The following is a 27,946-nucleotide window of genomic DNA, read 5'->3' as shown; positions in this document are numbered from 1 at the left end:
TAAATAAACTTAAAAAAAAAAAAAACAGAATTCCCAGAATTCAGCCCAGGACCCAGTCCCGGCAAGGGCTCCACCAGTCGAATTCCAGCACTTCTAGACTTCTTAGTGGGTTAGGTTAAAGCCTCAGCCCAGAGAGGGCTGTCACCAGGCATATCTAAATTAGTGGGTGGGAAGAGTAGGGTGTGAGCTCTCCACCTATCTCAGTTCCCCAGTTTCCTCCACTAAGGGAATTAAGAGCTCTTCTGGGTCTGGGGTAGTGCTGGGGGCCAGAGGCAATGTTCTATGTAGGGCAGCCAGGCCAGGGGCTCCCCAAGGCAGCTGAGGCCAAGGAGATGGCTCCAAACCTTAGCCCAAACTGTGTCCACTTTGCGTCTCTGATGAGGGCTACAAACAACCTAGTAGTCCCAGTGGGCTCTGTGTGAGGGAAGAAGGGGTGGAGAACAAGACCACCTCCCCCACACCTTCCATCCACCTTAGAGTTGAGGGCTTTTGTCCCAGCCCCCGTTTTGCCAGAGTGGTCTAGGACTTTGAGCCAAAGCTTTCCCCTCTCAGGGCCTGGGTCTCCATCTTTGTCAAAGGAAAAACCCTTTCCAGCTGTAACATGTAGTAAATGCTGACTCTAGATGCTGTGATGTCAGGGCATAGAGGACTAGGGGACAGGAGGAATTGGGAGTCACGTTAATGTTCCACCCCCACCACACCCACACCCCCAACACCCACACACGCTGGCCCACAGCCAAAGAACAGAAAAGGAGAGAGTTTATTGAAAACTATATACAGTTGGTCCAGTCCCTACCACAGGCTGCAATCCGGGGGGCCATCCCTCCCACCCCTCAGGCGGTGGCTCAGCCCCTGATGGTAAAGGTTGGGGTTAGGGCCAGGGCCTGGACTCCCTTGGGAAGCTTGGCAGCCAGACACCCTCCCCCACCCACCACAGATGTTCATCTGTGAATTTACAATTCTAAATGGCCTGTAGGTGGGCAGGGGACAGGGAATAGGTCTCTGCCCTGACCTGGTCAAAGCCTGGATAGGGGAACACTATTCTTAAACTTGGGCCCAAGAGGCCCAGCGAGGCTGTCCAGAAGTCCTGGCTACTCTTCTCACAGGAGGCCTTCCTGGACATGGAGGCGGACAGCCCTCCTACCACCCCACCCCATGCGCCAGGCCTCATGGGCTTCAGAGATTTGGACTGGGGCCATCAAGTACCCTCCCTCCCATTGCTGACTCAGGGTCCAGGGCTCTTGAAATACTCCTCAGGCAGAAGCCTCGGGTGGAGAGGTGAGTGTTGGGGAGGTCACAGTTGAGGGTCCAGGACCCTCCCGGGGTATGGGGCTGTTTTGGGGGTCAGGGCGTTCCACTGTAGGAATAGTCTGCTTTGTTGTGCATCACCAGCCGATCATCCACGAAGTAGAAGCTGTCAGACTGTGTTTCGTATGGGTGACGGATCATCTCGTTGACTGTAAGAGAGGCCCAGCCAGATAGGGCAAAGGTCAGAAGCCTGAGCCAGGACACTGCAGGGGCTCCAGGACTGTGGGATGGGGACAAGCTGAACAACCTCAGAACCACCGCAAAGAGTCCCCCAGCCCATTTGAGCCTCAGTTTCCCCACAGGTGGCATGGGAATGGTGGCCAAAACACAGGTGACCCAGGGTAGGAGAAAGGGGGTCGGACCCACACTCCCCCCACTTTGGTCTCTCTAGCCCCTCCCACCCCCCTACTCCCACAAAGCCCTGCCCACGCACTCAGCTCCTCAGAGAGAGGGGGGAAGTCGTAGATGTGTTCGCAGGTGTTCTTGCTGCTGGGGATGCAGAAGCCAAAGTGGAAGTCAAAACTTTTGAGGAGCTGGTTGCGAAAGTAGTGCCTCTCAATCATGCGGAAGTTGTTGACAGGCTTATCTCCCACTGTGAACTCCACCCTGAGAGATTGGAGGGGGCGGGTCTGAGTTTGGCTTTGAAGTCAGCTAGCAAGGCTCAAGACAGACACCACCCTCAAAAGAGAGGCTCAGTAAGAACTCAGGAAGGGCTCATTCCCACCCTCACCCTTACCCCCAGCCCTTGCCCACCCCTCCAACTGCCCCCCCCCCGCCCGCCGCCATCCAGTGACTTCCAGTGACTTACGTGGCTCCCACCTGCCTCAGGCGGAGGAAGGCGGGTGTGAACTGGTAGCGGACAAATCGTCCAGCGTTGGGGTCCAGATCTCGTCGGTTGATGGGCAACCGCTCTGCAATGTACCCCGACTGGGGCTCAGTGGGCTTCAGGCTGGGGCCCATGCCCACCCAGGGTTCCACCCCAGGGCCCACATCTGTCTGAACTCTTAAAAATTCCCCAGGAGAGTCTGATGCACATTTAGGGTGCAGACCTTTGGCCAAATGATTCCACAGGGAGGGGGGATGGTTTCTAGTTCAGCAATCAGGTCACCGGTTTCAACTGAGGGTTCCCAGGGCCACGGGAGACACAGAGGCCTGGGGCCTCTGGGACTGCAGTTCCCAGGAAGGCCTGCAGAGGGCAGGCTGGCAGGGACTGAAGGGGCCGTACTATCCTCCCAAGATGTCCAGCCCCAAAACCGGAAAGAAAAGCAGAGCACCAGCCCCAGCTCTATTCCGAGGCCTGAGGAATCCCTGGGTAGCCCACTTCACAGCCTTGCCCACCTCCTCTCTCTGTCTATGTCCTACCTAGCCTACTCACCTGAAGCTGGGGGCTTCTTGATTTCAAAGAGGACAGTGCCTGAGTCCATGTCTCGAATCTTGAACCTGATGAAGTCGATCTTGTAGATATTCTCCTCGGGGGAGCATAGGTAGTCTAGGGAAGACAGGCAGCTAAGCAAAAGAGGGACCCGTCCGGAAGCCCCCGCTACCAGCTCAGCCTTTGTGAGACCCCAGACTAGTTCACTGCCTTCTGGAAAGAGAGAATTGAGTCCCTGCACTGGGGGCACACCCAGAGTGTGGGGGATACATAGCCCTGTCTCTGGGATCTAATGGGAGACAAACAGCGCCACCCTAGTAGCCTCTGAGCTCAGGGAGGAGCAGGGTGAAGGTGAGTGGAAGACAAGGTCACCTCCCCCCACAGTCCCTCCCATCCTGGAGTTGAGGGGCTTTATTCCAACCTCTGCTCTGCCAGGGCTAACTCAGTGACTTTGAGCCAGATGGGTCTCCAATCTAATGAGCAGTCCCCAGCACGGAAGGAAAGGTACAGCCCTGCCTTTGAGAACCTCATTCTAAAGGGGGTGACACTGGGGCGCCTGGGTGGCGCAGTCGGTTAAGCGTCCGACTTCAGCCAGGTCACGATCTCACGGTCCATGAGTTCGAGCCCCGCGTCAGGCTCTGGGCTGATGGCTCAGAGCCTGGAGCCTGTTTCTGATTCTGTGTCTCCCTCTCTCTCTGCCCCTCCCCCGTTCATGCTATGTCTCTCTCTGTCCCAAAAATAAATAAAAAACGTTGAAAAAAAAAAATTTAAAAAAAAAAAAAAATAAAGGGGGTGACACAGCTTTGCCTCAGGAGATACATAGTGCTACTCTGAAGGACCCCCCCCCCCCCCCACCTCCACCACATAACTGCCTCTCAAACTACATCTAAGTGCATTAGGCAAGGACTTCCCTGACCTGGGTCATACTAGGGCAGGCAGACAACCCCTTCCCTGCTCCTCCTCACCTCCCAGCCCCCTCCTCTCCCCATAAGCGGCTTATATCAGCCCAGCTCCCTTAAGCAGCTTAGTCAAAGCTCTGCTGACTCAAGCCCAGAGCCTATAATATTGGGGGAAGGGGGCCACCTTTGCCCCCAACCCCTGTTGATCTCCAAATGGGAGGAAGTCTTAGCAAAGAGAGGGAACCCCCTCAAAGGTCATCTACCCGGCCTTGGCTCTGAGCCACCCCCATAGTGAAGAGTACAAGCAAAGCCAGGAAGAGGGTGTGGCAGGTGCATTTGGGGGTGTGCATGGGGGTAAAGGGAGTCCTCAGGCCCAGAAGAGGAACCAGGAAGAGTGGTGAGTCCTGCCAGAGGAAGTTTAGGAATATCAGCGCCTGATCCAACCCTCACTTCTCTTGCAGCAGCAAGTGCTCTGGGAGGCCCTGGCAGCAAATAGAAAGGAGCAGTGGTGGGTCTGGTCTGTCAGCCTGCCCAGCATCACATCCTCCCCAGAGAGGCCCGGAAATCACCCTCCAAGCCCCTGGGCCACCTCCAATTCCTCTGGGGCAGGAAGAGGAAGTGAATGTAAAGTCATTCTCTCTTCCCCAATCCTGGGGTAGCCCCCTCCAGCAAGCCCTCCCAGGAGCCTCCTGGCACCTTGGGGTCCAGCAGGGGCTACACAGGGCTTGGGGAGAGGCCTGATCCCTGGCCTGTCCACCACAGTCCAGGGTGTGGAGAGAGGAGAAGGAATGTAGGTGGGCAACGCCCACCTCACCCCATACACACTTTATTTTCACAGAAAGTAAGCACCAATCCCAAGATGTGGAAAGAAGGTGCAGGGACAAGAAGAAGTGGCAGAACTGGGAGCAGGATCCTAGTGGCCCAACTCCAGCTCCCTGGAAAACCCTTCCTTCTCCTCCACATTCTCTTGCTTTCGGAGCCTCTCCTCTCTCTCACGTGGGAATAAGTTCTTGCAGTCTGCCCTCAGTCTCTTCTACTGCACCTTGAATCATTAGCCCTTTTGCCCTTAGAGGACATGACAGAAATGGAATGCCCATGGCTCAAAACACTGCACCTACTCCCTCCCTTCTGCCAAGGGAAGGATGAGGCCTGGGACCCAGGGTAAGGCCAGATAAAGGGGCAGAGTGGCTGAGGGCTCAGAACACAACTGCCCCCTTTCCCTCTGCCACAAATAGCTTCCTAAGCTGGATTCAGGGCTGGTAATCCAGGAGGAGCAACCCTCAGACCTGTGTGATTAGGGTCAAAAGGGTGGAGATCCCTGGAACCCTGTTCTCACCTTCTGTAGAGAAAAGGGTTCCCATGAAGCCCTTTCCCCTACCCATCCCCCACAGCTGCCCCATCTCTAAGGGCTATGAACTTCCTCCAAAATAGGAGACACATTGTGGTGCACAGGCTGGAAGCCCCCACAGTTGCAAAATAACCTTTAAAGTTACCTAGGACCCAGACAGGTCAACCTGACCTCCAAACATCCTATAAGGAAGTTCTGTCCCAGAGCTACCCTAAATTCTAAACCTGCTGTTGCCAGTTACAGCTCAACTGGCAGTAACATCAGATTGGTCCAGGCTCCCTCCCTCTACTAGTGTCTGCTTGGGCAAGGCAGCTCAGCACTCTGGGGGCCCAGCCAAGAATGGTTGTTGCCTGGCTCAGAGAGGAGAGAGAAGCTGGTCCCCCAGGGACCCAGATGCACAGGCCTAGACCTGCCATTATGGTCCCCTCCCCGGCTCTGTCTGGCAGCCTTGGGCTCTGCTGCCCCTGCAACTGCAGGGCTCAGGTCCACTCCAGCACCTGCCCCCCACTACCAGAGAGAGGTCCCAAGAGTTGCTCTCACAGAGGGAGCTGGGGCAGGATTACTGATAAATGAAGCTAGGGTAGAGGGCCACTCTCTCTCCAAATGCCATCTGTTCTTTGAGGTTCAGCCACCACCCCTGCCATGAGGCTTCCTAGCTGTTGTTCCCTGCCTATGGTAACCTCCTCCCCTGCCCTGAATGCCCAGTTGTCTGCCTCTAGGCAGCAGCCAGGGGCAGTCTTGTGGGGCCCTCAGTACTGTGGATAAAAGAGCCCTATTATACTAGAGCATGCACAGCATGCCAGGCACTATGCAAAATCAGAAAATTAATTTCCACAACAGCCCTATAAAGTAGGTGCCATTGTCCCCATTTTATAGATGAACATGCTCAGAGAGATGAAATTACTTGCCCAAGGTCACACAGTCAACTACCTGGCACAGTTGGGGCTTCAACCCAGGCAGTCCACCTCAGAAATTCAACCACAGCGGAGACCAGGCCTCCGGAAAGAAGACAGGCTAAGGGCGGTTTTAACTCATTCCCTTGAGAGGGCCCAGAGCCAACCCACTGAAGCTTCCTGCCCAGGTCCTTTCCTGGGGTTGGAGGATGGCCCCAGACTTCCTGGGGGATCCAGGGTGAGGGCATTACCGGTCAGGGAGACCCGAGGGTCTTAATGTCACCGAAACTGTAGCTCAGCCTCCACCTAGCCTCCAGGGTGGGGACTGAGGACAGAAGACTACACTCAGCACCCATCTTCATTATTGCAAAAAAAAAAAAAAAAAAAAAAAAAAAAAAAAAACCCAGCTTCAAAGGGCTCTGAAGACTCCACGGGGAAGGGGTCACAGTTGCAGCTGCTGCCCCACCTCCACCTTGGAAAGGGGGACGGCCTCCTCAGAAAGGAAGGAATAGGGTGAAAATAAATGTCTAAAGGGAGAAGAGGCGGGCACAAGGAGATCAAGGGAAGAGGGGACATGGAGATCTCAGGCTCAGAGGCAGAAGGGTAGGGGACTCAGACGAGGGGGACCCGGGTGGGGGAGGGGAGGTAGGGGGAGGGCGGGAAAGGGGGCGGGGGCCCGGGCTCGGCACACCGCGAGGCCCCCCTCCTGCGCTCTCTCCCTCCCGCCCTCCCACCGCGGGTGGCGCTGCCTCGCCGGTGCTCACCGCCCGTGATCCGCTGCAGCCCCAGCACGTCCTCCGGCCCGATCGGCTGCTTCCTCTGCAGCGGCCCCGGCCTGGGCCCCGGGCCAGCCTCCGGCTCCGACTCGGACCCGGACTCGGATTCCGCCTGCAGCTGCGGCTCGGGCTTGGGCTCCACGCTCTGGCCCGAGGCCCCTGGAGCGGACTCCGCCCCCGTCCCAGCCCCGCCGCCGCCCTTCTTCACCTTCATGGCCTCGCAGGGCCGCCGCTTGCCTGCTGCCGCGGCGGCTGCCTGCGCCGGCTAGAGCCGAGAGAAGGGGGAGCGTCCGCAGCCCCGCCCCCGGCCGGGGGCCCAGGTACCGCCCCGCCCCCGGGGGTGGGCCAGACGTTCGCCCCGCCCACCCCTGCCGTAAGGCTGGCCGGCGCACCAACCTGGGTCTACTCCCGCGGGGCTGGGTGGGGCCTCGCCTTCGGCTTTGGCTCCATTCAGTTTTTTGGATAGGTACTTTAAAGGGTCGCCTACGTCGACTACCTCTCCTCCTTACTCAGGGCGCTCCAGCCTTTGGGCTCGTGCGTCTGACCCTCGAGAAAGTTCTGACTCAGGATCTTTGCCTGGGATGCTCTTCCCCCACATGGCCTCCTCTTCTGGTCTCAGTTCCAATGTCATCTGCTCAAAGGCCCTCCCTCACACCCAAACTACAGATACCCCCCCCCCCCGCCCCCGCCCTCCACCCCAGTCACTATCAGATCAGCCTGTTTTTTCCTTCTAATGCATTGTGGGAGTTTTACTTGTTCACTGACTCTTCCCCCTCAACGATCAGTTCCAAGAAAGCAGAGATCCTGTCTTTGTTCTCTATAATACCTAGCACTTAGCACAGTGGCTGTTGCAGCCCAGGCTTAATATATTCTTTTTCTGAATTTATGAATGAGTTTGTATCTGAGGGCTTACACTGGTACAAGCTCTTCTCTCCCAGACCCCCTGCGGGGGAAAAAAAAAAAAAAAGCAGGAGACACTAACAGCTGTGCTGGGCAACCCTGGACATGTTAAGGGACAACAGCCTAGGTGTCTAGCCACCAGAGGGCCCTCCAGGGCAGGGAGGGAGGAAGGGGACATGGCCAGGTGAAAGCAAGGTGGACCTGTGAGCCCAGGGGAACAGCTACAGGAAACCATTACAGGACACCAAGGAAAGGAAGAATGAAAGGTATGCTCATACTTTGTATCATTCCAATTCACATTCAACCAATGTTTATTGAGAGCATAAAATATGTCAGACACTTTCATATGCTTATCACACTTAATCCTCATAACCACCTTGTAAGGGAGCTATCATTAGTGCTATTTTAACAAATGCAAAACTGAGGCTAAGGGAGATTAAGTGGCTTATTCACTGCTCCCCAGATGATAAGGGCAGAAGGAATTCAGGCATGCTTGATCCCATCTGGAACTTTCCCCACTGCACCAAGCCACCTCTATAAGAGGGTGAAGGGAAACTTGGCCACACACACAGCATCAGGCTATACCCAACAGGCATAGCCAGCCAGAAGGGAGGGAAGGGAGAGAAGGCCCCAGAGGTGACCTGGCCCTTTCCATGAGAGCAGTGCTAGGGCTCTCCCTGAGGGGTTAGAAAGAAGCGTAGAGGGGAGGAGGCTAGAATCAACCCAGGGCTTTCCCCTAATGTTCCCTGTGAGTGCAGGAGGACTTCGAGGAACAGGACAGAAGCACAACAGACTGCCCCTGCCCCACAGGGAGACAGGAAAGGGCCTTCAAGTTCAAGCCAGATAAGAAGCCCCCAATGATGCATCTTCTAGACAAGGGCACAAAGGGTTGGGGGGGAGCCTGAGCCAGAGGAATGGGAAGGATTAATCCTGCTTGGAGTGTTTACACTTTGGTTACTGGAGCTAAGTCCTTCGTGGCAGGCCCCATTTATGTGCCTCTCAATCTAACAACTCCCACTGTGGCCAGAAAGGGAACTTTCCTACTGAGATGTTGTCCTACTCAGTCTATCTTCTCAGGCTTTTTCCAGGACTTGCGGGTTTCCAGGAAGATCTTGACCAGGGACAGGAGGATGGGCACAGCCATAGGCAGGAAGAGCGGGATGTAGATGGCAAACTTCTGGTCGTCAGGGAAATAAAGGAGGTGGAGGAGCGAGGGATCAAAAAAGGCACGCTCCGAGGACGTCACAGCTTCCTGGCTGGCAGTGAAGGCAGAGGCCAGGTGCCCAGAGGCTAACTCCTCTGCCGCCTTCTGGACTGCAGCTACAGCCCTGTACACCTAGGAAGGGGGCAGGGGATTACCATTAAGTCCCAGGCATCAGTGAGGTGTTGGGGTGGGAGGAAGGATGGGCCTTACTTTGTCTTCCGCCTACCAGGCAGGTTGCCTGGAGTTCGCCCAGGATATGGAGGCCAGTATAAAAGGGCTATGGTATATTTTCTTAGCGCCTGCCTAAAACCTCACACCCCATCTGGAGTCCTGCTGGGGAGCTGGCACTGCCCTCTAGAGGAAGCCTGGGGGACTCAAGGATGGCATGCCCACACACACCCTGGACCTCGACTGGCTCTCTGGTCTCACCATACCCTGGTCCTCGCTGGCCACTCCAGTTACAGCACAGAATCCATCCTGTGCCCACTCACCTCAGATGCCACATCGTCCTTGATGACAATGTTGCTGATCTTGCCCAGAAGCTGGGCCAGGGAAGTGAGAGTGGTAGTGGCTGTGGCCAGGTTTTCCACTGACCGAGCCCAGAGCAGCCGGTCAAGCTCCCAGGTCGTTAGCCCTTCACTCTTAGGCCCTGGAAACAGGCATTTCACAGGCAACTGGGGCTGAGCAATCCCAAAGAGCAACCTGTGGGAAGAGCAAAGTAAGGTCAAAGGGGCTGAGAGTAGAAGATGGCTATGATCCCTTGAATGATGACTAAGATTTTCCATCTTACCCAGAACCACAGGAGTCATAGGGAAGTACCTCAGGGTCTCAGGGGGTGAGTGGCAACACTCAGTAATACAGAGCCACAAGCCCCCCTTTTAAAACCTGTGTTTTTGCTCTTACCTGTTTCTGGATTAGATTTCCACGATCTTGTTTGAAAAAAAGGTCCCGTGGCTACAATATGTCTGATAACACCAACCTAGTTTAATCCCCTAACCCTGTCTACCGTCTCTTTGGACAAATGGGACCACTGAGCCTTTAGTTAAGGGATGATCCAGGACCACTTGTGATAAGCCTGTGTGTTGTCCCTCTCTAATCCTGCACCCAGGGCAGACATTGCTAATCAATCAGAATCCTCTTTCCTAATGATCCCAGACACAGCCGTAGAATCCTCAGTCTAGGGCATCCAGCAGCCACTACCAGCCTATCAGTTACCAGGAGAATTGACAGCTATTTTCTTAAGTAGCCCTATCTACATCCTATGGACCTGACATTCGGGAGTCTGTTTTCCTTTTCTCTTTTTTAAGTTTATTTACTTTGAGAGAGAGAGCGAAAGAGAGAAAGAGGACACACATAGGGGAGGGGCAGAGAGAGGGGGAGAGAGAGAATCCCAAGCAGGCTCCATGCTGTCAGCACAGAGCCCGACACAGGGCTGGATCCCATGAACCAAGACCATGACTTGAACTGAAATCAAGAGTCAGATCCTTAACCGACCAAGCCACCCAGGCATCCCAGGAGTCTGTTTTTTTAAAACAGTTTTTGTCAGCAACTAGTCCTTCTTACGAGAAGGATAAAATGATTCTTCGAAACCCTTCTTGGTTTCCCTGGGGCTCTAGGCCCAGCCAAGGTATCCCTGCCAGGTGAGATTTCATTCTAGTCAGCTCAGAAGACTCGGGTCAGATTCAGTGGCCACACCCCCAGGGAGATGAGCCAGGAACTCACCGCAACTGAGCCAGGAACACCTCCATCACTTGCTCCATGTCCACTTCAACCCTCACCGGCAGCTTCGAGGCATTGTAGGCTTTGGGGTCCACATTGTATACCTGCAAGGGGAAATAAGGCTGCCCGAACACCACGCCAGGACCGTGAACGCCTCTGCTCTAGACACTCTGGAGGCCATGAGAGAAAAGGGAGACATATTCTGTGCTCCTTAGAAATTACAAACCTGATGGTATAGCTAACATTTTTTGAATACCGGCTACTAGGAGCTTTTCATAAATTATCTCCATTATCCCCTCAGAAGACCCGTAAAAAATATTTATTCCATTTTAAGAGTTCCTACCTATGAGAAACTCCCAGTCTAACAGGAGAAGTTGTTATTCATACAAGACTCCCATAAATAGGGCCAAGATCTAAGATGTACACACGGAAAAGTCCTCAGTGAGTGCGAACCGCTACATGCCAAAGGGTCACATTACAGAAAACTTATAGAAATAAGAAGCTGTGGGGCCGGCAGAGTAGGGGCACAAGCTCACAGCACCCTCACCAACTTGGTGCGGCCCCTCCCACAGGCTGGGCCATGGAGGACACTAGAGGAACAACAGAAGGAACAGTCTCAGGGAACATGTGTCTGTCCCTAAAGCTGGGGCTCTGGGGTCTGCAGAGTGTGACCGTTACCATAATGCCACCCCAACGGGGACTATGGAAGGCGTTGGTGGCCACTGGAGCGCCGTCCTTGTCCTGAATGTACAGGGGGGAGTGGGCAAGCTCAGGTACGTAGAGCAGAAAGTTGAGCACAGGGTAAAGGGAGGCAGCACTGGATCCTGCAGTACAAAGAGAAGGGAAGTCAGAATACCAAGGTTCCAGGTCAGCCTCTAACTTGCTGGTCACTCACAGTGGGCCTCATTTCCCCCAACTGAGAGTCCCCAGAATATCCTCCAGTCTGGGGTTTCTGTGATCGAAACCTCTGAACATTCTCCCGAGATGGGCCACACACATGAAGCAGAGTCCCTAGCCCCCTTGTCTGTCTAAGACCACTCTCTCGGGCCCTGCCACATCACACCCATATAACTACAACCCATTTTATAGACAGGTATACATATGACCTCATGTCGGCTCCCTCTTAATATCCTTCAATAGCTAGCCAGTCACACCAGGTAAAAGTTCAAGCTACTTAACATGGTCCTTATGATCAAGCACCTGCCTGCCTTGCCAGCTTTGTCTTGGTCACTCCCTCGCAATTCAGCGACACTACACTTCTCTGAGCTTCCCGAATGCCTATCCGTCTTACTCTTCTACATCTAAGCTCAGAGTTCCCTTGCCTGGAATGCCCTTCCATCTCTGCATTCAGCACTGGTAGAGGGAATGAGGGAGAAATCACACACAGCCCTTCCCATATCTTGGTCCACACTGGCCTAGCCTTGGTGCCTGAAATCCCACAACCCGTGATATACTGACTTTGGTTTGTCTGTATTACACTCTGTGGTCACCTATGCTTCCTAGGTACCATCCCCCAAATGAAAAACTGGAACCCCAGCTTCAAACCTCAGTCAGAACTGTCAATCCAGATTCTGCCTTTGTGTACTTTTGCTGTTATCTTTCCTACATGTGTGACCATATTTTTCCTGGCTGGCTTGCAAAGAGGGAGACACAGCCTATCCATTCGTTTACAGAAATCAGTGGGAGTCATGCTTAATAAACGTTTTTGGATATGATAGTGTGGGGTTGGGAGATGTCAACAGAGTCTCATGAAGAAGCCTAAATGCCCAGTACTTCCTTAATGCCCTCAGACCACCCAACCTGGGAACCAGAACCATATACTCCCAGCCTCCAACTCCACACTGAGCCTTCAGGGTCCTGTCAAGCCTAGCAAAGAGGCCCTCATCCTTAGCTCACCCAGACGGGACTCCACTGGATTGATGACATGGGGGAGGCTATGTGCGGCCAAGTAGTAGCTAGAGGAAGCTGGGTCAAAGCGTGGGTTTACCCCCAACACTGCATAGTAAAGAATCTGTAAAGCAAAGAAGGAGAACATTCCTTTGTTTATTGATTCATACTCCACTCTGTCCCAAAAGTTTTGAAGTGCCTTAAAAAAGATACAGTAAGCACAGGACAAAATATAAGAGATAAAATCAGGGCTGAGAGAAAATAGATGTAGGAAAAAAAATAATAAAGCCAAGGGTAAAAGTTAATACGCTATACACGGGCTATGAAAACCACATTTTTTACCAGGCTTTCCAAGAGCGTAAACAGGGAGGGGAAACGAGTAGCATAATTCAGTGTCTGCAAGCTCAACTCAAGTCAGTTATTCAGAAGTACTCCCACTTACCAAGACCTGATAAAAATTTCTCGCACATTTTTCCTAAACGGATATTGTGTGATACAGAAGGCTACATTCTTCACATGTTTACTGTTACTACACTAACATATTTCAGGAAGTTTTATTTTTTAAATAAATTTCTTAAGGATGGCACAACTGGGTGAATACAGTTCTGGAGGGAGCCATAAGGAAGGTTGTTTTTTAACAAACGTTGACAGAAGTCCCTGAGCTGGACACCACGGAGGGAAAGTAGACACTAGAACCACATCTACACGCAGGAAATTCCTAGCAAATCAGCAAGCTCAAAGAGCTGGAAGAACAGACTACACATGTAAATAATAAATATGGATGGGCTTTGAAAAGGAAAAGGACCCCTCGGCTTGCTCCCTGTCTTACCTGAGAGTCCACAGAGAAGTTGCCGGCAGCACTGAGGGCGCTCAGGAAGGGCTGCACATAGCGCCGGACAGCCCCCTCGATGTCCCAGTGGACGTCGTGGGACTTGGGGTCTGGGTTGAGTAAACTGAAGGTGATCTCATAGCCTATAGAAACAGGAGTCAGGGAAGGCAGAGGCTTCTGTGGCTCAAGGGCAGTCGTACCCCTGGCTGAGCTGAACTTGTTTCTCCTCTAGAATGGGGTTGGTGGCCATGATGGAACCAAAGGGAGGACAAAACTGGGATGAGGAACAGTGAGTGCTTTCAACTAAAAGATGAAACCACAGAAGAAAGGAGTAGAGTCTGCATGCAGATTCCCCTCCTGCCCCAATGCCCCCACATCATTCACTTCCCTCTCCCTTCTCACGACAAAGCTCCATCACCCTACCCAAGCTGGACTTGAGAGGCCGCCTCTTATCAGAGCTCCACTTGTCCTCTGGAAGGTGGTCAGCCAGGGCCGCAGCAAGCACATCTTCAGTCAAAGACATGGCCTGTGCTACTTGGATCACCCGGCGGCCGACTATGTTAAAGGCCTCGCGGTGCATTATCCCTCTCACGACTGCTGTCCTCTCGGGCCCGATGTAACTCATCATGTCCTGTGAGAGAGGCCAGCAAGGGAAAGAATGCCCATGGCTCAGGGAAGAAAGCAGAAGAACATGCCGGCTCCTGTCTCTGAGAATCTGGCTTTTTGCCACTGACCAACAGGCTGACTGCTCCCTTTAGATTCATAGTGAACCATCCCAGCATCTCTGACCAATCAGCATGCATGAATGTTTTCATTCATTTCTACGACCTTTGCCTTCCCGGCCGACTTAAGTGCAGGCATTATCTAAATCTTCATGGACTGGAAAACTAGGAGACGGCATGCTGAACAAGGAAAGCAGAATAAACAAACACCTGGAAAGTTTGATGTAAGTAAACAGCACATGGCAAAGAGGCAAGGACAGAAATGTTCACAGCAGCATTATTTCCTTTTTTTAAGTTTATTTTTATTTATTTTGAGAGAGAGAGCGTGCACGCATGCGCGCACATGAGCAAGAGAGGGAGGGGCAGAGAGAGAAAGAGAGGGAGAGAGAGAGAAAGAGAGAGAGAGGAAGAGGGAGAAACCCAAACAGGCTCCATACTGTCAGCACACAGCCCAACGTGGGGCTCAAACTCATGAACCGCAAGATCATGACCTGAGCCGTAATCAAGAGTTGGAGGCTTAACCAACTAAGCCACCCAGGTGCCCCAAGGCGGCATTATTTCTAAGAGTCAAACACTGGAGACAATCCAAATGCCCATCAGCACAGAATGGATAAATTGTGATATTTATACAATAAAACATATTAAAAATGAACACATGAGATTCAATTACACCTTGATTATCATGGAGGATTGTCCCAAACATAAATGTTGAATGAAACAAAAGTTACAAAAGAACATGTGCTGTATTATTATAAAGCTCAAAAGTTTGCAAAATTAAATATATTGTTTATAGAGATATATGTGATGAAACCTGAAAAAGTAAGAAAATGACACGCACAAAATACGGTCACCTTGAACTAAAATAAAAGGGAGTGGGGTAAACCATGGAAATACACAGGGTTCAGCTACTATTACTAGACTGTAGTTTGCAAGCCAGGGGTGGGTTCATTAAAATTTTCTTTCATCTTTTTATAAGAATTAAATATTTCAGGGCACCTGGATGGCTTAGTTGGTTAAGCGTCCAACTGTTGATCTTGGCCCAGGTCATGATTCCAGGGTTGTGGGGTAGAGCCCCATGGAGCCTGCTTGAGATTCTTTCTCTCTCTCTCTCTCTCGCTCTCGCTCTCACTCTCACTCTCTCTCCCTCTCCTTTTCCCTCTCTTCTTCCTTCCCTCTCTCCCTCCCTCTCCCCCTTTGCCCCTCTCACCCACTCATGTGTGGTCTAAAACAAATAAATAAATTAAAATATTTCATCGTAAATTTTAAAAGAAAACACTACATGGCATAGCTCCCAATGAGCCTCTTGCTCATAAAGTGGAAAGGTCAATGCATCGCCCATTTTACCACCATAATCCATTCAAGCCATCTTCTTTTTTTTAATCCTGTTTTTTTTCCACTTCAAATGGTCACTGGAGCTTTAACCATATAGAACTCTTGGAGTTAGAAAGACCCAGAGTCAATGAAAACAACCCTATTTGCATTCTTTTAAAAAAATATTTGGAAAAGAGTTTTCTGTAGCAAATGCAAGAAACGGGCAGCACTACTGCAAGAAGGAAGTGACCTAGGAGAGGACAAGCAGATGGGATAAGGCAAGGCCATACCCTCCCTGCTCACCCTACCTGGGGCAGAAGTGAGGAGTGTTCGGGGATCACGTACACAGTCAGGGAGCCCTCTGCTTGCTCCTGCGGCTCAGCTAACATGGTTTCTGCCTCTGGGGACAAGAGCAGAAGGTCTACCAGGAGCAAAAACACCATGCCCTATCCCTCTGCCCCCCAACGGAGTGCCTAAGCCACAACTCCACCTCCCTTTCTACATGGCTGACATTGTGGCCAGGCTTGGCCCCCAGTGGCCCAGGCTGAAACACACTCTCATCCCCAGCTTTCCCAGGAAGTTAGAAGATGGTATGGAAACTACACACTTAGAGATCAGAAGAAAAAAGAGGGCTCCGTGTTAAACTAGTGTGATCACTCCTTCCGGTACCTTGCATACTGCCCAGTGACAGGGCCTCTTCCTCGTGGTCCAGAGCCCTCCGATAGGCCTTCTGGAAACGGCACTTGATTTTCATTTTGTCTGAGAGGGAAAGGAAGAGGATGAGAAGACTAAGGGGTGCCTGGGTGGCTTAGTTGGTTAAGCGTCTGACTTCAGCTCAGGTCATGATCTCGCAGTTCATGAGTTCGAGCCCCACATGGGGCTCTGTGCTGACAGCTTGGAGCCTGGAGCCTGGAGCCTGCTTTGGACTCTGTGTCTCCCTCTCTCTCTGCCCCTCCCCCACTCACTCTCTGTCTCTCTCAAGAAGAAATAAACATTGAAAAAAAAAAAAAAAAAGATAAGACTAAATACAGACCTCTGCCCATCTTCCCAGCCCTAACACTGTCCAGTGTCTCAGGACATCAAGAAAATCGTTTGCAGAGAAAGTCCCAGAGGCTACAGCCAATTCTAATGATTTCTACATGGATGATATCAAATACACGACACTCCACCTCTTCCACCTAACCAGCTCTTGCTTCTACCTGTGTACACACTACCTTCAACCTGAAGTACTCTCCCACAGGGAAATCTATTACAATATTTATTCTATTAATAGGTGAAAGGAGCAAAACCATACGATCACTTCGATAGGTGCCTCAAAATAAGGCGACAAATTCAGGTTGTTGTTTTTTTTAGAGAGAGCATGAATGTGCAAGCGTGCGTGCACACAAGCAGGGGCAGAGCAGAGAGAGAGAGAGAAAATCTCAAGCGGACTTTGTGACGTCAGCACAGAGCCTAATGTGGGGCTCAATGCGGGGCCTGATCTCACAAACCATGAGATCGTGACCTGAGCCCAAATCAAGAGTCCGATGCTTAACCAAATGAGCCACTCAGGCGCCCCAATGAACATTCTTGATAAAAATGCACACTTAATGACAAAACACTAAAGTAGTTCCATTAAAATCATTAATAAAATGAGGATGCCCACTACTTCCTCTATTATTCAGCACTGTTCTTTCTGAAGTTCCTGACCAATGAAGAAAGTGAAGACCAGTGAGGAAAGAGACACGAAACCTGAATATTTGAAAGAACAAAATGTCCACTTTTTGAAATAGCATAATTATTTTCCAAGAAAATCAAAGAAAAGCAACTGAAAAAAATATCAGAACTGGTAACCATTCAGTCCTATGACTAGATATACACAAGAATTAATAGCTTTCTGAGAAATACCAGCAACGTCCAATTTGAAAAGCAAGTATTTTTTAAATCCCAATCCTCATCATAATAAAGAATGTACAAACACCCAGGAAGAAATGTACAAAACTATAAGAAAAACACCCAGGACTTTACTGAAGGACCTAAAAGAAGATTTGAATGAAATGGGAAAGACTAAATATTCTAAGGATGTCAATTCTCCCCAAGTTAATCTATACCTGCAAAATAATCCCATAGGGATTTTTTGACACCCCTTCCCCGCCCCCCCCGCCTGGAACTTGAGAAGTTGAACCTAAAACTTCTTGTGAAAGTTCTTTGTTATAGAAGAATTCCAGGTCATAATATAGGAGAAATTACAGAATTTTAAATTTGCCATTTTGGGGTATCTGGCTGGCTCAGTTGTAGAGCATGCTACTCTTGATCTCAGAGTTGTGAGTTCAAGCCCTACATTGGGTGTATAGACTACTTAAAAATAAAATCTTAAAATAAATAAATACATAAAAATTGCCATTTTGCAACTGCTATGAAATGGATGCCAGCATCATTGGATGCTAAAACCATCAGGTGAAAGGTTGACAGGGAATTAAAATACAGACATCGAGGGGCGCCTGGGTGGCTCAGTCGGTTGAGCGTCTGACTTTGGTTCAGGTCATGATCTCACAGTTCGTGAGTTCAAGCCCTGCGTCAGGCTCTGTGCTGATAGCTCAGAGCCTGGAGCCTGCTTCAGATTCTGTGTCTCCCTCTCTCTCTACCCCTTCCCCACTCGTGCTCTGTCTCTCTCTGTCTCTCAAAAAGGAATAAATGTTAAAACAAAAAAAATTTAAAAAAAAATACAGACATCAAGCTGACAGTATCTGAATTCACTAAATCATCTTTGTATCACCCAAAGTGAAAAAAACCCATCCATTCTATGCTTCCTGATATAACACAATAGGAAGTATACCACACTAATTATAATGTATTCTTATCTAAAAAAGTGAACTGATTTTGATCAAATCTCCTGATCTGACTACCAGTTTACAAAAAATATGGATAATAGAGGAGTAAGTTAAATGAAACTAGGAGGAAGCAATCTGCCAAATCCAGAATGGGAGAGGTTCTAGGACACAAGTGGCCTGGTTTCTCCAAAAAACCAAAGAAAAAGAAGTATATCAGGATGGGGTAGGGGGAGCTGATATATAACAAAAAAAGGCAAAAGAAATGTAACAAAATATGATGTGTTGATCTCGATTAGAATAAAACCAACTATAAAAGGACACCTGTGAAAAGCCTCATTCTAGATGGAAATGGGTACTATCATTCATGGTGTCCAGAAATTGTTAACGTGGCTACAATAAGACACAGGTTATGTTTCCATTGCAGCAAGTTTATTGCAGTGGTGACATTGAGAACTGTAACATTTTTTCCTAGGCTCATGGAGTAGAGAGTGGAAGTAACAAGACTTTTCAATATTACAGACAATGAAGGAATAACAATTTTAGATCATTTGCCAAAATAGCAATCAATGTACTTCCTACAGTTTGACTTCTAGGGCCCTAACATAAAGAAATTGGATCCCAAAGATTACAGGTGGGGAATTTCTGAAGTAGGTCCACATGCCAGTGGAGATCAAAGAAGTCCAACCAAAAGAATCAGACTGACTGATAGTGACAACTGTGGATTAAACAAAAGTTCTTTTTAAAAGGATTATTTTGGGGGCGCCTGGGTGGCTCAGTCGGTTTAGCATCCGACTCTTGATTTCAGCTCAGCTCATGACCTCACAGTTGGCGTGTTTGAGCCCCACGTCAGGCTCTGTGCCGATGGTGTGGAGCCTGCTTGGGATTCTGTCTCCTCTCTCTGCCCCTCCCCCACTTGCTCTCTGTATCTTTCTCAAAATAAGTAAAAACATACTTTAAAAAATAATAAATAAATAAATAAATAAATAAATAAATAAATAAATAAATGGGTTATTTTGAAGATTATGATTCTGGTTTTGGAGGAACTATGGTGATCGGCTGCAGCAGTGGAAGGACATGCATGTAAAATTCCCGAAATAAAATTTATTGGGGCATCTGGGTGGCTCAGCCGGTTAAGCATCTGACTCTTGGTTTCGGCTCAGGTCATGATCTCGAGGTTCGTGGGACCAAGTCCTGCATCAGGCTCTGCACTGACAGTGGGGAGCCTGCTTGGGATTCTCTCTCCCTCTCTATCTGTCCCTCCCCCACTCACACTCACACTTTCTCTCTCAAAATAAATAAATAAAAATATTGTTTTTAATTTATTGACTTAAAAAATTAAGAGGACACCTTTGAGATAATTGGGGAAATATGAATATAGACTGGAAATTAGGTGATACTCAAGAATTACCGTGGACTTGGTTAGGTGTGATATGGTAGTTATGTTTAAAAGCAACAAAATAAAATCTTTCAAGGGCTGCCCTTCTCATCTAGCATAAAAGCTGTATGTGAGCCTAGCCCCCTGTCCACTGCTCTGGTTTTATTTCATTTCCTCTTACCCTTTCCCTCATTCACCTCACTCTCCCCATAATGGAATTCTCACTGTTCTGCAAAGGCACCACTTCTGCTCCTACCACAGGACCTTATATTTGCTTCTCTCTGTACCAAAAAATGCTCTTTTCCCAGATATCTACACAGTTTACTACTTTACCTCTTTGGGTCTTTACTTGAAAGTCCTGTTTTCAAATGATGCCGTCCTTAGCCACCCTCTCTAAAATAGCATTGACCTCTTTATCCCCCAAGAAACCTCCCTATACCCCTGTCCTGAACTATTTTTCCCCTGTCACCATCTAACATACATACATACATTTATTTATTACAGACTTTATTTTTTTAAGTAATCTCTATACCCGATGTGGGGCTTGAACCCACAACCCTGAGATCAAGAGTTGCAGACTCCACTGACTGAGCCAGCCAGGTGCCCCCCACCATGTAACATATATTTGTTTATCTTCCTGTCTGTTCTCTTCTTTTTTTTTTGTCTATTTTGTTCAATGTATTTTGTCTACTTTGTTTGCTGTATCTCCAGCGACTACAACAGTATCTGATATGGGCACTCAATAATAAATATTGGTTGAATAAATGGACCAGCCTGTTACTATTCCTATGTAGTAGATGAGAAAACCAAGAGTTAGAGAGGTTAACAACCTCACCCAAATTCACACAAGTGGCAGAACCAAGGCTTTAATCCAGCTCTCTTACACCAAATTCTCCATACTCTTGGCCACTCCACCCGACTACCTTCACAATATGTCCATATTATTGAATACCATGTCACTAAATATGAATGTCCATGATAAATTGACAACAATCAAAGTTGCAAACTAACATGTGAGGCATGATCCAATTCTTGTTTTGAGAAACGAAAAGTATGTGTGTTTACATTAGGTTGAACCATATGAAATATGACTTTTAAGAAACACGGGTGACCAAGGTTAAAAAGCTAGAAAGTAAATGGTACACAGGCACTTCACCATCTGGACTCAGCCTACACATACAGTCACTCACAATTTTCACTTCACACTCCAGAAAAGTAAAACTGCACACAGATTCCCCCAACATGCTGACTCACCCCCCCTCCATGCTTCTACACGGGAGGCAGTATAGGTTGTCGGTTAAAAGCCCGAACTCTGGAATCAGTCGGGCCCGGATTTAAATTTTAGCTCCACCTCTTACTAGCTAGCTGTGTGATCGTGAACAAATTAAAATCTCTGACTCTCTTTTTTTCATTTATAAAATGGAGATCATGTTAGAGACGATTAAATGAGACAACACATGTAAAGTGCTTCACCTAGTTTATGGCATATAATGAACAACAATTTAGCCATTGCTGTATCTGGCTCAAGCTGTTCCCTTCCTCCCTTCCCCATTTACCCTGAATTCCTTCACATCCTTTAAAAATCTGACTTAAAAATGACATCCTCAAAACCTTCTCTGCCTTTTTTTCCTCCCAGGCTGTTAAAGGCTCTTTTTTAAATACGATCTCTGTTTCTTACATAATCCTCTATGATTTCTTTATCTAAGTTCCCCCCCCCCCCACATGACTATGAATTTCTCAAAACCATTATCAATTCTTTATTTATCCCAAAATTCCTGGTACCAAAAAGTGCCTACTAACACTCAACAAAGTGTTCCATGTCAAATTGAGTAAGAGCTGTATACAACTCCAACTTGATTCCAAACCCTACCTTCTTTCTACTACATCCCACCTCCTCTCCTATCTTCTAATGAGCATCAACTGCTTCTCATCAGGTAGCACAACTGTCATGAATGAAATTGCTGCCCTAACGGTGAATAATTTTATTTAAAGTTGCCTTTCTTCTAACCAACCACACTGTTCATTCAGAACTGTTCATTCAGAAAGGGCTTTTAAGAAATTTTTAACTACATTTAAGGGACACCCACGCTCCTCCAACCTAACCCATCTCTGGACTGAGCTCAGACCAGAAAGGCAGGCTTGACTCCCCAAGAACTCACATTTCAGAGGGATCTCTCTCTCATGCACAACAGTGAAGGGCAGCTTCTCCTGGTCGTCCGACGGCACTGACTCTCGGGTAAATACGACAGTGACGGGCACCATGAGCCGCAGCTAGAGGAAGGAGCATCAGGGCCATCGGCTGAGTCTCCACCTTGCCAGTGGGCTGTCCCCAGGCCTTCTCCCACAGAGGTCTCACCTGCAGGGCATTCAGTCCACTGATCTCAGAGTAAGGCAATGGGGCCCGGTAGGTCTCCGTAGTCTTCCACCAGAGCGGCAACCCCAGCACGATGGCCACGGCAGCGAAGAAGAGAGCGGCCCGCTTGCCTCGGACCACCTCTAGGGGCACGGAGGTACCGACTTGAGGCGCTGGAAGTGGGCTTGGTTGCCCTCCCCACACCTGACGCGGACGAGCCCCAGCAACCCTCACTCAGAAGCTCTCCGCCCGCCTTCATAGGGATCCCTGTGCCAGGGGCCCGCGCCCGTCTGAAGGGATCTTGTCTGAAACGACCCCCGACCCCCCAGTCCGCGGGACCACTGGCACACCACAATCCCCAAGCCCGCATTCCTCGCTCGCAATCTACGAGTCTCAGTTCCCACCCGAATGCCACTGCACCTAGGTCTGTAGCTGCGGCCCCGGGAGCCGCCATGCTTCCATCCAGTTGCTCTAGCCGCCGAGGGGCGGAGCTACGCAAAGCCTCCCCCAATCGGAAACCTGCAAGGAGGGGGCGGGACCACGGCAGAGGTCGCAGCCAATCGCAAGCGGTACTCAGGGAGGGCAGGCGAGAGAAAGAGGTAGAGGGTGGGCGGGGTCCGCAAGGAGCCTGGCCGCGAGTTTGAAAGGAATTTACCCAAGCACCAAGGCCAGTGGAGTGGCTGTGCAGGTTTCTGTGTTGCCGGAAGATTCTTCGTTAGTACCCCGTTTCCTTGTGGAACACACTCCTAGCCCCAGGGATTAAGAGAGCAAATTCTGCAGGCGTTAAATACTAGTTGAGCGACCACAGGCAGCTCTAAGTCTCAGTTTTCTCATCTGGATAATGGAGATATTTACTAAAATGAGGTCATTCAGGGGCGCTTGGCTGGCCCAGTCGGTAGAGCAGGTGAGTCTTGATCTTGGGTCCTGAGTTTGAGCCCCACATTGGGTGTAGAGATTACTTAAAAAATAAAATGAGGTCATTCATGTAAAGAACCTGGCACGGAAAGCACCCAAATATCACCTATCAGGATAACTGTTTATCGTCCGTTTCAGAGAGCTCCTCTTCTGAGCACTCTTTCTCCTTAAGCTTCAGATACGGAGACAGCAAGCTGGTTGTACCTTTTTAGCATATTTGGCTCATTCAGCCTTTTTTTTTTTTTTTTTTTTTTTTTTATTCATTTGAATTCATTTCCAAGTTGTAAAAGTCTGAATACTTCACTTAAAATTCTTGAAAATTCATGAGCACAGACTCTGGATCCTGATCACGTGGGTTTAAATCCTGACTTTATCACCTCACCTGAGTGATCTTGAGAAGTTAATTAACTAACCTCTCTGTGCCTGTTTCCTCATATTAAAATAGGGATGGTAATAGTATCTACTTCATACAGTGTTGTAGTAAATGAGTTAGTAAATGTAAAGTGATTAGAATAGGGCCTGGTGGGAGCACATAGCAAGTGCTATATAAGTGTTAGCTATTTTTGTTAATATGAGGTCAGGTCACACTGGACCTACATTCCCATATTGCAATAATTTGGTGGGTGGAGCATTGATTGCACACTTTACACAGAGCATGGGCTGCCCAGTTCACACAGAACATGCCTAGCAAGTTCTTTCAACTTTTCATCCCTTCAGACGGCCCCAGGTGTTCGATGTATGTACCCCCCACACCCCAGCCAAGTGGTCAAAGTTTAGCATGAAACCTCACCAGGGCTTCCCTTGCCCAGACCCTCAAATTGGCCTTCTCTGTGCCCTCATCTCCCCCAAACGGGAATGGGCAATAGCCCTTGGCAACCTCCTAGGTACCCTGCTCCGTCTGGCAGTCCTGAGCCTTGGGGCTTTTCCTTGCTGGGCAGGAGCCCAGGTGTTCCTCCTGCAGTGCCACCCCCACCCCAGCAGAATGTGTCAAGCCCCAGCAGGGTTCAGCACACAGAAGTGAGCGACTGCCATCCCCCTTATCCCAGTTTTGGGCCATTCGCAAAAGCTGCCTTCAGGAATTGCACAAGTCTCGCCTTACTCCATCCTTCAGACGCAGCCTAGTGCCTCTGATGTGGCGGTCCTGAAAGACCTGCAGCAGCCTTCCAACTTTGGACATTAACCCACAAGAGCTTGAGCTGGGAATGGTGACTGGGTGTGCCCCTCCCCTCAACACTTCCAGCCCAGTAAAACTCAAAACCTACTCTGTCCTCCACAGTCAGAGGGCCCAGGCAGTCAGCCGAAATCAGAAACTGAGAAGTGGGCGTCTGAGGCATCTGATGTGTAAAACAGACAGACAAAGTAGCATGTTTTGCTACCATTTATTTGCTATATGGTATGTACCCAAGGTGTGAGTCATGTCTGGTGTCCTATCCTCTGATCCCAGGAGAGAGGACAGGCAAGGAAAGCCCAAGGAGAAACTACCACATCATGGGGAAATTGTGGGGGCTAGCAGAGGCAGGGGGAAACCGAAGCATCCTGCTCTGGCTTCTAGCAACTTCTTCTGCCCTCAGTCATGAGGGGCACCCCATCCATCTAATGGTCCCAGGTGGCAGCAATGGGAGAGGGGAGGGGAGGACAAAAAAGGAAGATGACTCTGTGCTGGATGCAGGCATGTCTGTTCTGCATGACTGTTTGGCGCTAGCCATTACTATAGGTGAAATGGGTGCAGGTGGCCAAGCCAAGGGCTGTGACATGGGATGCGTACTCAGTAGGCATGGTTGGCAATGTAGAGGGACTGTGCCGCTGCTCCGCCATCTTCTCCATTGCCTTCATACTTGCCCTGGGCCGCAAGCCCATTCACCTGCAAAAGAGCAGGCGGGAGGGGGGTTCGGGGGGAGTAAACAGGCTGACCCAGCCCACAGGGGCCAAACCCTGCCCAGGCTGTAACCTCTGAGTGCCCCCTGCCTAGCTATACCCCTCTCCCCCAATCACCACCTCTAGCTCCCAACCTCGGCCCGCTTGATGAACTCCTCAGTGGCAGCCCCAGCATTGTCTTGTTGCCCTCTCCAGGCATTGAGGGCAGAGGCCTGCAGGGCACGCCCGTAGGAGAAGGTGAGGGCCCAGGGCCGAGGAAGGGGGCAGCGGTTGATAGCATTGAGGTTGAGTGATGCTTCCTCTTCACTCTGACCCCCAGACAGGAAGGTCACTCCTAGGGTAGAGTAGAGAAGACAAAGTGGTCAACTCTCAAGTTTTCCAGGGTACAGGACCCATGAAGACCACAAGAACCTGAGGATGGGTCTTAGGGATAGGAAAGGGTTAGGAAGCACAGTGGTACCTGGGACAGCCGGGGGCACAGTGCGACGCAGGGCAGTGACAGTTGCCATGGCGATCTCCTCTGGGCTGTATTTAATGGGACAGGCGTGGCCAGGGGTCACCATGTTGGGCTTAAGCAGGGTCCCTTCAAGGTACACGTGATGGTCACTCAGGGCCTTGTACACGGCAGCCAAGACCTGGGGAATCAGAGGTTTACTAAGGTTAACCCTCCCTGTTTAGGGGAAGGTGAGCCATGACTGGGAGGGTCAGTACAGGCTCAAATTCACAGGTGTGTTCTTGGATGAAGTAAAAGAATGCTTGGGGAAAGTGCTTGCATCTAAGCCAAGGACTATGGGGAACAGGCTCCCCTGTCAGACTGTCCTTGCAGTGTCTGTAGCCAGGTGTGGACTCACCTTCTCCGTAACATACTGACAGCGTTTGAGGTCATGGTCTCCATCAGGCAGGATCTCAGGTTCCACAATAGGCACAATTCCATTCTGCAGGTAAGAGCAGAATAACTTGGGAGGGGCAGTAGGTAGGAGGGGAGAAAGCCCTGATAACCCTCTCCCCACTAGGCACAGGGCACCCATCTGACCCCCCCCTCACACATACACACACCTGCTGGCAGATGCTGGCATAGCGGGCCAGCACGTTGGCATTCTCCAGAATGGCAAGCGCTGAGGGTGTGCGCTCACTGATTTTCAGCACGCAACGCCACTTGGCAAAGTCGGCACCATCCTTCTTGTATTGGGCACAGCGTTCCGAGAGCCCATCCAGCCCTGCAGGCATAGTGCCAGCCTCATCACTCTGCCCCTCTGTGCCAGCATCAACCATCCAACAACCCTGTGGTCCTGAAGCCCACCCATCCTGTACCTTGAGTGGTGGTTTCTCCATCGGTCCCCGCTAGAGGAACTACACCCTTGTCAACCTGTAGGGGAAACACAGGCAGAAGGCTGAACCCAGGCAGGATTCCCCTTGTCACCTCTCTCACACACACCTATTTCCATGTTCAGCCCCCATTGAGGGCCAGTGGCTGCACCTTGATGCCCACGACAATGCCCTTATCCTGGATGGTACGAACGAAGGGAACACCACTGTCATCTTTCTGGTAGAGTGTCTCATGGAAGAAGATCACCCCTCCGATGCACTTCTTCACACGGTCATCAGCACTGAACAGGACCTGGCGGTACAATCGGCGGTTTTCCTCTGTGTTCTCCACTCCAATTTGGCTCAGCCGCTTGGCCATGCTTCCTGGGGGCAAACAAAAGAAGGGTAAGCAAGCTCATCCCCAGGGCTCTCTGGCCACCTCTACCCCACCTAGCCACAGGCCCTCACCTACCTACAGACTCATCCGCGGCCAGAATGCCTTTGCCTGGGGCCACAATCCGAAGGGCGATGTCAGACAACTCCTTTTTCTGCTCAGCAGAAAGGGCTGGGTACGAGTGGGGCATGGTGACAGCTCTGCGGAATTGAGGCAAGATATAAAAGCTGGACCCGACCTACTACCTCCTCTGCTTCCTCTCTTGGCCATATGGGCCAAATGGCCTCCCCCCACCTCCCAACCAGCATGGAGCCAAGAATAAGGCAGTCGTCCTTGGCATAGGTCCTGGGCAACACAGTGGCACCAATCCCTCTGACAGCTAGCAGGCTTAGGGCCCCAGTTCCCACATCTCCTTTTGTCACTGGTGGGCACCCTTCCCAGCCCTGGGGAAAGATGCAGGGTGGGGGTGGGGACGTGAGCGGCCCCGAAGCTACAGGTCTTCTTGTGAAACTACTGCCCAAATGAAGATCCAGTCCTTCTTTTACTGAATTTGGCCCTGTGAGGTAGGGCATGAGCCCTGGCCTTTCCAATTGCCATTTGTCAGCCTCAGCAGGGCCCCTAGGGAAAAGTGCACTTACTTCCCAGGCTTCAGAATGAGGCAAAAGTACCTATCACCCCTCTTCCTGCACCTTCACGGGGGAAAAGTGGGGGACAAGTGGGGAGCAGGAGTGGCACAAAAAATTGCCATAGGCTTCTGTTACCGCTTCTTTTCCATAGCTCAAAGCTGTCGGTCATTGCAACCGAATGGGAGCAGAGGATCAGGGTTGAAAGGAGTGAGTAGAGGGCCTGAGGAAGGGAGGAAGAGATGCAGGAGCAGGGGGGAGACCTGTGGGGAGCGGATAGGGAGACAGGCTAACTAAACCAGGGGACAGAGAAGGCAAGACAACGGGACAAGGACTTAGCCCAGGAAAGGGAGCAGGCTGAGATGAAAATGGGCTGGGCGGGAGAGGCTGACCCCAAGGAAAAAATCCGGTAGGCAGAGGAAGACTGAAGTCGGGGCCTGAGGGCTGAGAGGAAGGGGTGCTGTGGATGAGGCCGAACCACAGGGTTTGGGGTGGACAGAAAGGAGACAGGATGTAAGGAGAGAGCTGAGAAGGCACATCCAGGCACCCTTGGGAGCAGGCCAAGGGGGACAGAAGTTAAGAGTCATAGAGAGGAAGCGGAGATGCTGAGCAGCTCCGGCCTCGCTCCAGCCTCACCTGTCCGCAGCGAGTTAGCAGCAGCAGCCACAGGAACAGCGCGGATTAAGGTCGGCGACAGCTGTGGCTCCCAGCTCAGGCTCCGATAAATGAGGCTGCGGATGCCGCAGAGCTACGTGACACCCCCGAGGGGCGGGCACCTCCCGGCCGTAGCCACGCCCCCTCCCCAGACTGGTGTCCTAGCAGGGCCACGCCCACAGAGGCGGGGCGACGAGGTGGAGTGACTACACGGCCAGGTTCTCGGAGGCTGTTGTCCCCTCCTACCTCATGGAGCCCTGCCAATAGGGCCCCAGGGGCAAGAAACGGCCTTGCCCTCATTTCTGCCACAATCGCCTTTACCGTGTGCCCGGCCCTGTGCTGGATGTTGGGGATTGAGCCTGGTCTGGTGAAGGAGAGTCGCCTAACCAGTCACAACTGGTGAGGTAAGGTGGCACCAACAAAGGGTGGCAGTCCAGCGCAGGGAGTAGGAACTGAGTTTCTCTGTTCTCGTGC

At 50.6% G+C, this 27,946-nt stretch overlaps 3 protein-coding genes and 1 non-coding gene across 4 annotated transcripts; 1 reads left to right on the top strand and 3 right to left on the bottom strand.

The window, feature by feature from the left end:
- Positions 1–742: 742 nt before the first annotated feature.
- On the bottom strand, positions 743–6,883 carry UNC119 (unc-119 lipid binding chaperone). The gene is made up of 5 exons (XM_060646779.3): positions 6,585–6,883; positions 2,684–2,797; positions 2,117–2,219; positions 1,742–1,914; positions 743–1,457 (listed from the first exon to the last, which is right to left on the bottom strand). Exons 1-5 carry the CDS (start codon positions 6,808–6,810, stop codon positions 1,345–1,347), a joined length of 729 nt encoding a protein of 242 aa, XP_060502762.1. The 5' UTR covers positions 6,811–6,883; the 3' UTR covers positions 743–1,344.
- Positions 6,884–7,774: 891 nt separating this feature from the next.
- PIGS (phosphatidylinositol glycan anchor biosynthesis class S) lies at positions 7,775–22,232 on the bottom strand. The gene is made up of 12 exons (XM_060646777.3): positions 22,127–22,232; positions 21,710–21,849; positions 21,513–21,624; positions 15,838–15,927; positions 15,477–15,568; positions 13,559–13,766; positions 13,136–13,278; positions 12,316–12,430; positions 11,098–11,243; positions 10,423–10,523; positions 9,192–9,402; positions 7,775–8,832 (listed from the first exon to the last, which is right to left on the bottom strand). Exons 1-12 carry the CDS (start codon positions 22,158–22,160, stop codon positions 8,557–8,559), a joined length of 1,668 nt encoding a protein of 555 aa, XP_060502760.1. The 5' UTR covers positions 22,161–22,232; the 3' UTR covers positions 7,775–8,556.
- Positions 18,308–18,442, top strand: LOC132688670 (small nucleolar RNA SNORA1). Its single transcript, XR_009614649.1, has one exon. It is a non-coding gene; the product is annotated as a small nucleolar RNA SNORA1 (small nucleolar RNA).
- A 1,754-nt stretch (positions 22,233–23,986) lies between the features above and the next one.
- ALDOC (aldolase, fructose-bisphosphate C) lies at positions 23,987–27,588 on the bottom strand. The gene is made up of 9 exons (XM_060646778.3): positions 27,455–27,588; positions 26,274–26,395; positions 25,974–26,185; positions 25,808–25,862; positions 25,553–25,713; positions 25,348–25,431; positions 24,957–25,131; positions 24,631–24,830; positions 23,987–24,482 (listed from the first exon to the last, which is right to left on the bottom strand). The coding sequence occupies exons 2-9, from the start codon at positions 26,383–26,385 to the stop codon at positions 24,387–24,389; spliced, it is 1,095 nt and encodes a 364-aa protein (XP_060502761.1). The 5' UTR covers positions 26,386–26,395; positions 27,455–27,588; the 3' UTR covers positions 23,987–24,386.
- Positions 27,589–27,946: the final 358 nt, after the last annotated feature.

The sequence above is a fragment of the Panthera onca genome, chromosome E1 (genome assembly GCF_046562875.1).
Source record: "Panthera onca isolate mPanOnc1 chromosome E1, mPanOnc1 haplotype 2, whole genome shotgun sequence".
NCBI lineage: Eukaryota > Metazoa > Chordata > Mammalia > Carnivora > Felidae > Panthera > Panthera onca.
The sequence above is the reverse complement of the archived record's forward strand: the minus strand, read 5'-3'. Positions and strand labels throughout refer to the sequence as shown.

Coding starts and splice junctions, on each gene's coding strand:
- ALDOC (XM_060646778.3), bottom strand. CDS start 26,385: ATGCCCCACTCGTACCCAGCCCTTTCTGCTGAGCAGAAAAAGGAGTTG. Junction 25,714..25,807: donor TGGAGAAACCACCACTCAAG/GTACAGGATGGG, acceptor CTATGCCTGCAG/GGCTGGATGGGCTCTCGGAA. Junction 25,132..25,347: donor GTCAGTATGTTACGGAGAAG/GTGAGTCCACAC, acceptor CTGATTCCCCAG/GTCTTGGCTGCCGTGTACAA.
- UNC119 (XM_060646779.3), bottom strand. CDS start 6,810: ATGAAGGTGAAGAAGGGCGGCGGCGGGGCTGGGACGGGGGCGGAGTCC. Junction 2,220..2,683: donor CAAGAAGCCCCCAGCTTCAG/GTGAGTAGGCTA, acceptor GGTACATTGCAG/AGCGGTTGCCCATCAACCGA. Junction 1,458..1,741: donor CCCTCTCTCTGAGGAGCTGA/GTGCGTGGGCAG, acceptor CCTCTCTTACAG/TCAACGAGATGATCCGTCAC.
- PIGS (XM_060646777.3), bottom strand. CDS start 22,160: ATGGCGGCTCCCGGGGCCGCAGCTACAGACCTAG. Junction 10,524..11,097: donor CCCGTTGGGGTGGCATTATG/GTAACGGTCACA, acceptor TTCCCCTTGCAG/GTATACAATGTGGACCCCAA. Junction 9,403..10,422: donor GTGTTCCTGGCTCAGTTGCG/GTGAGTTCCTGG, acceptor CTCTTCCCACAG/GTTGCTCTTTGGGATTGCTC.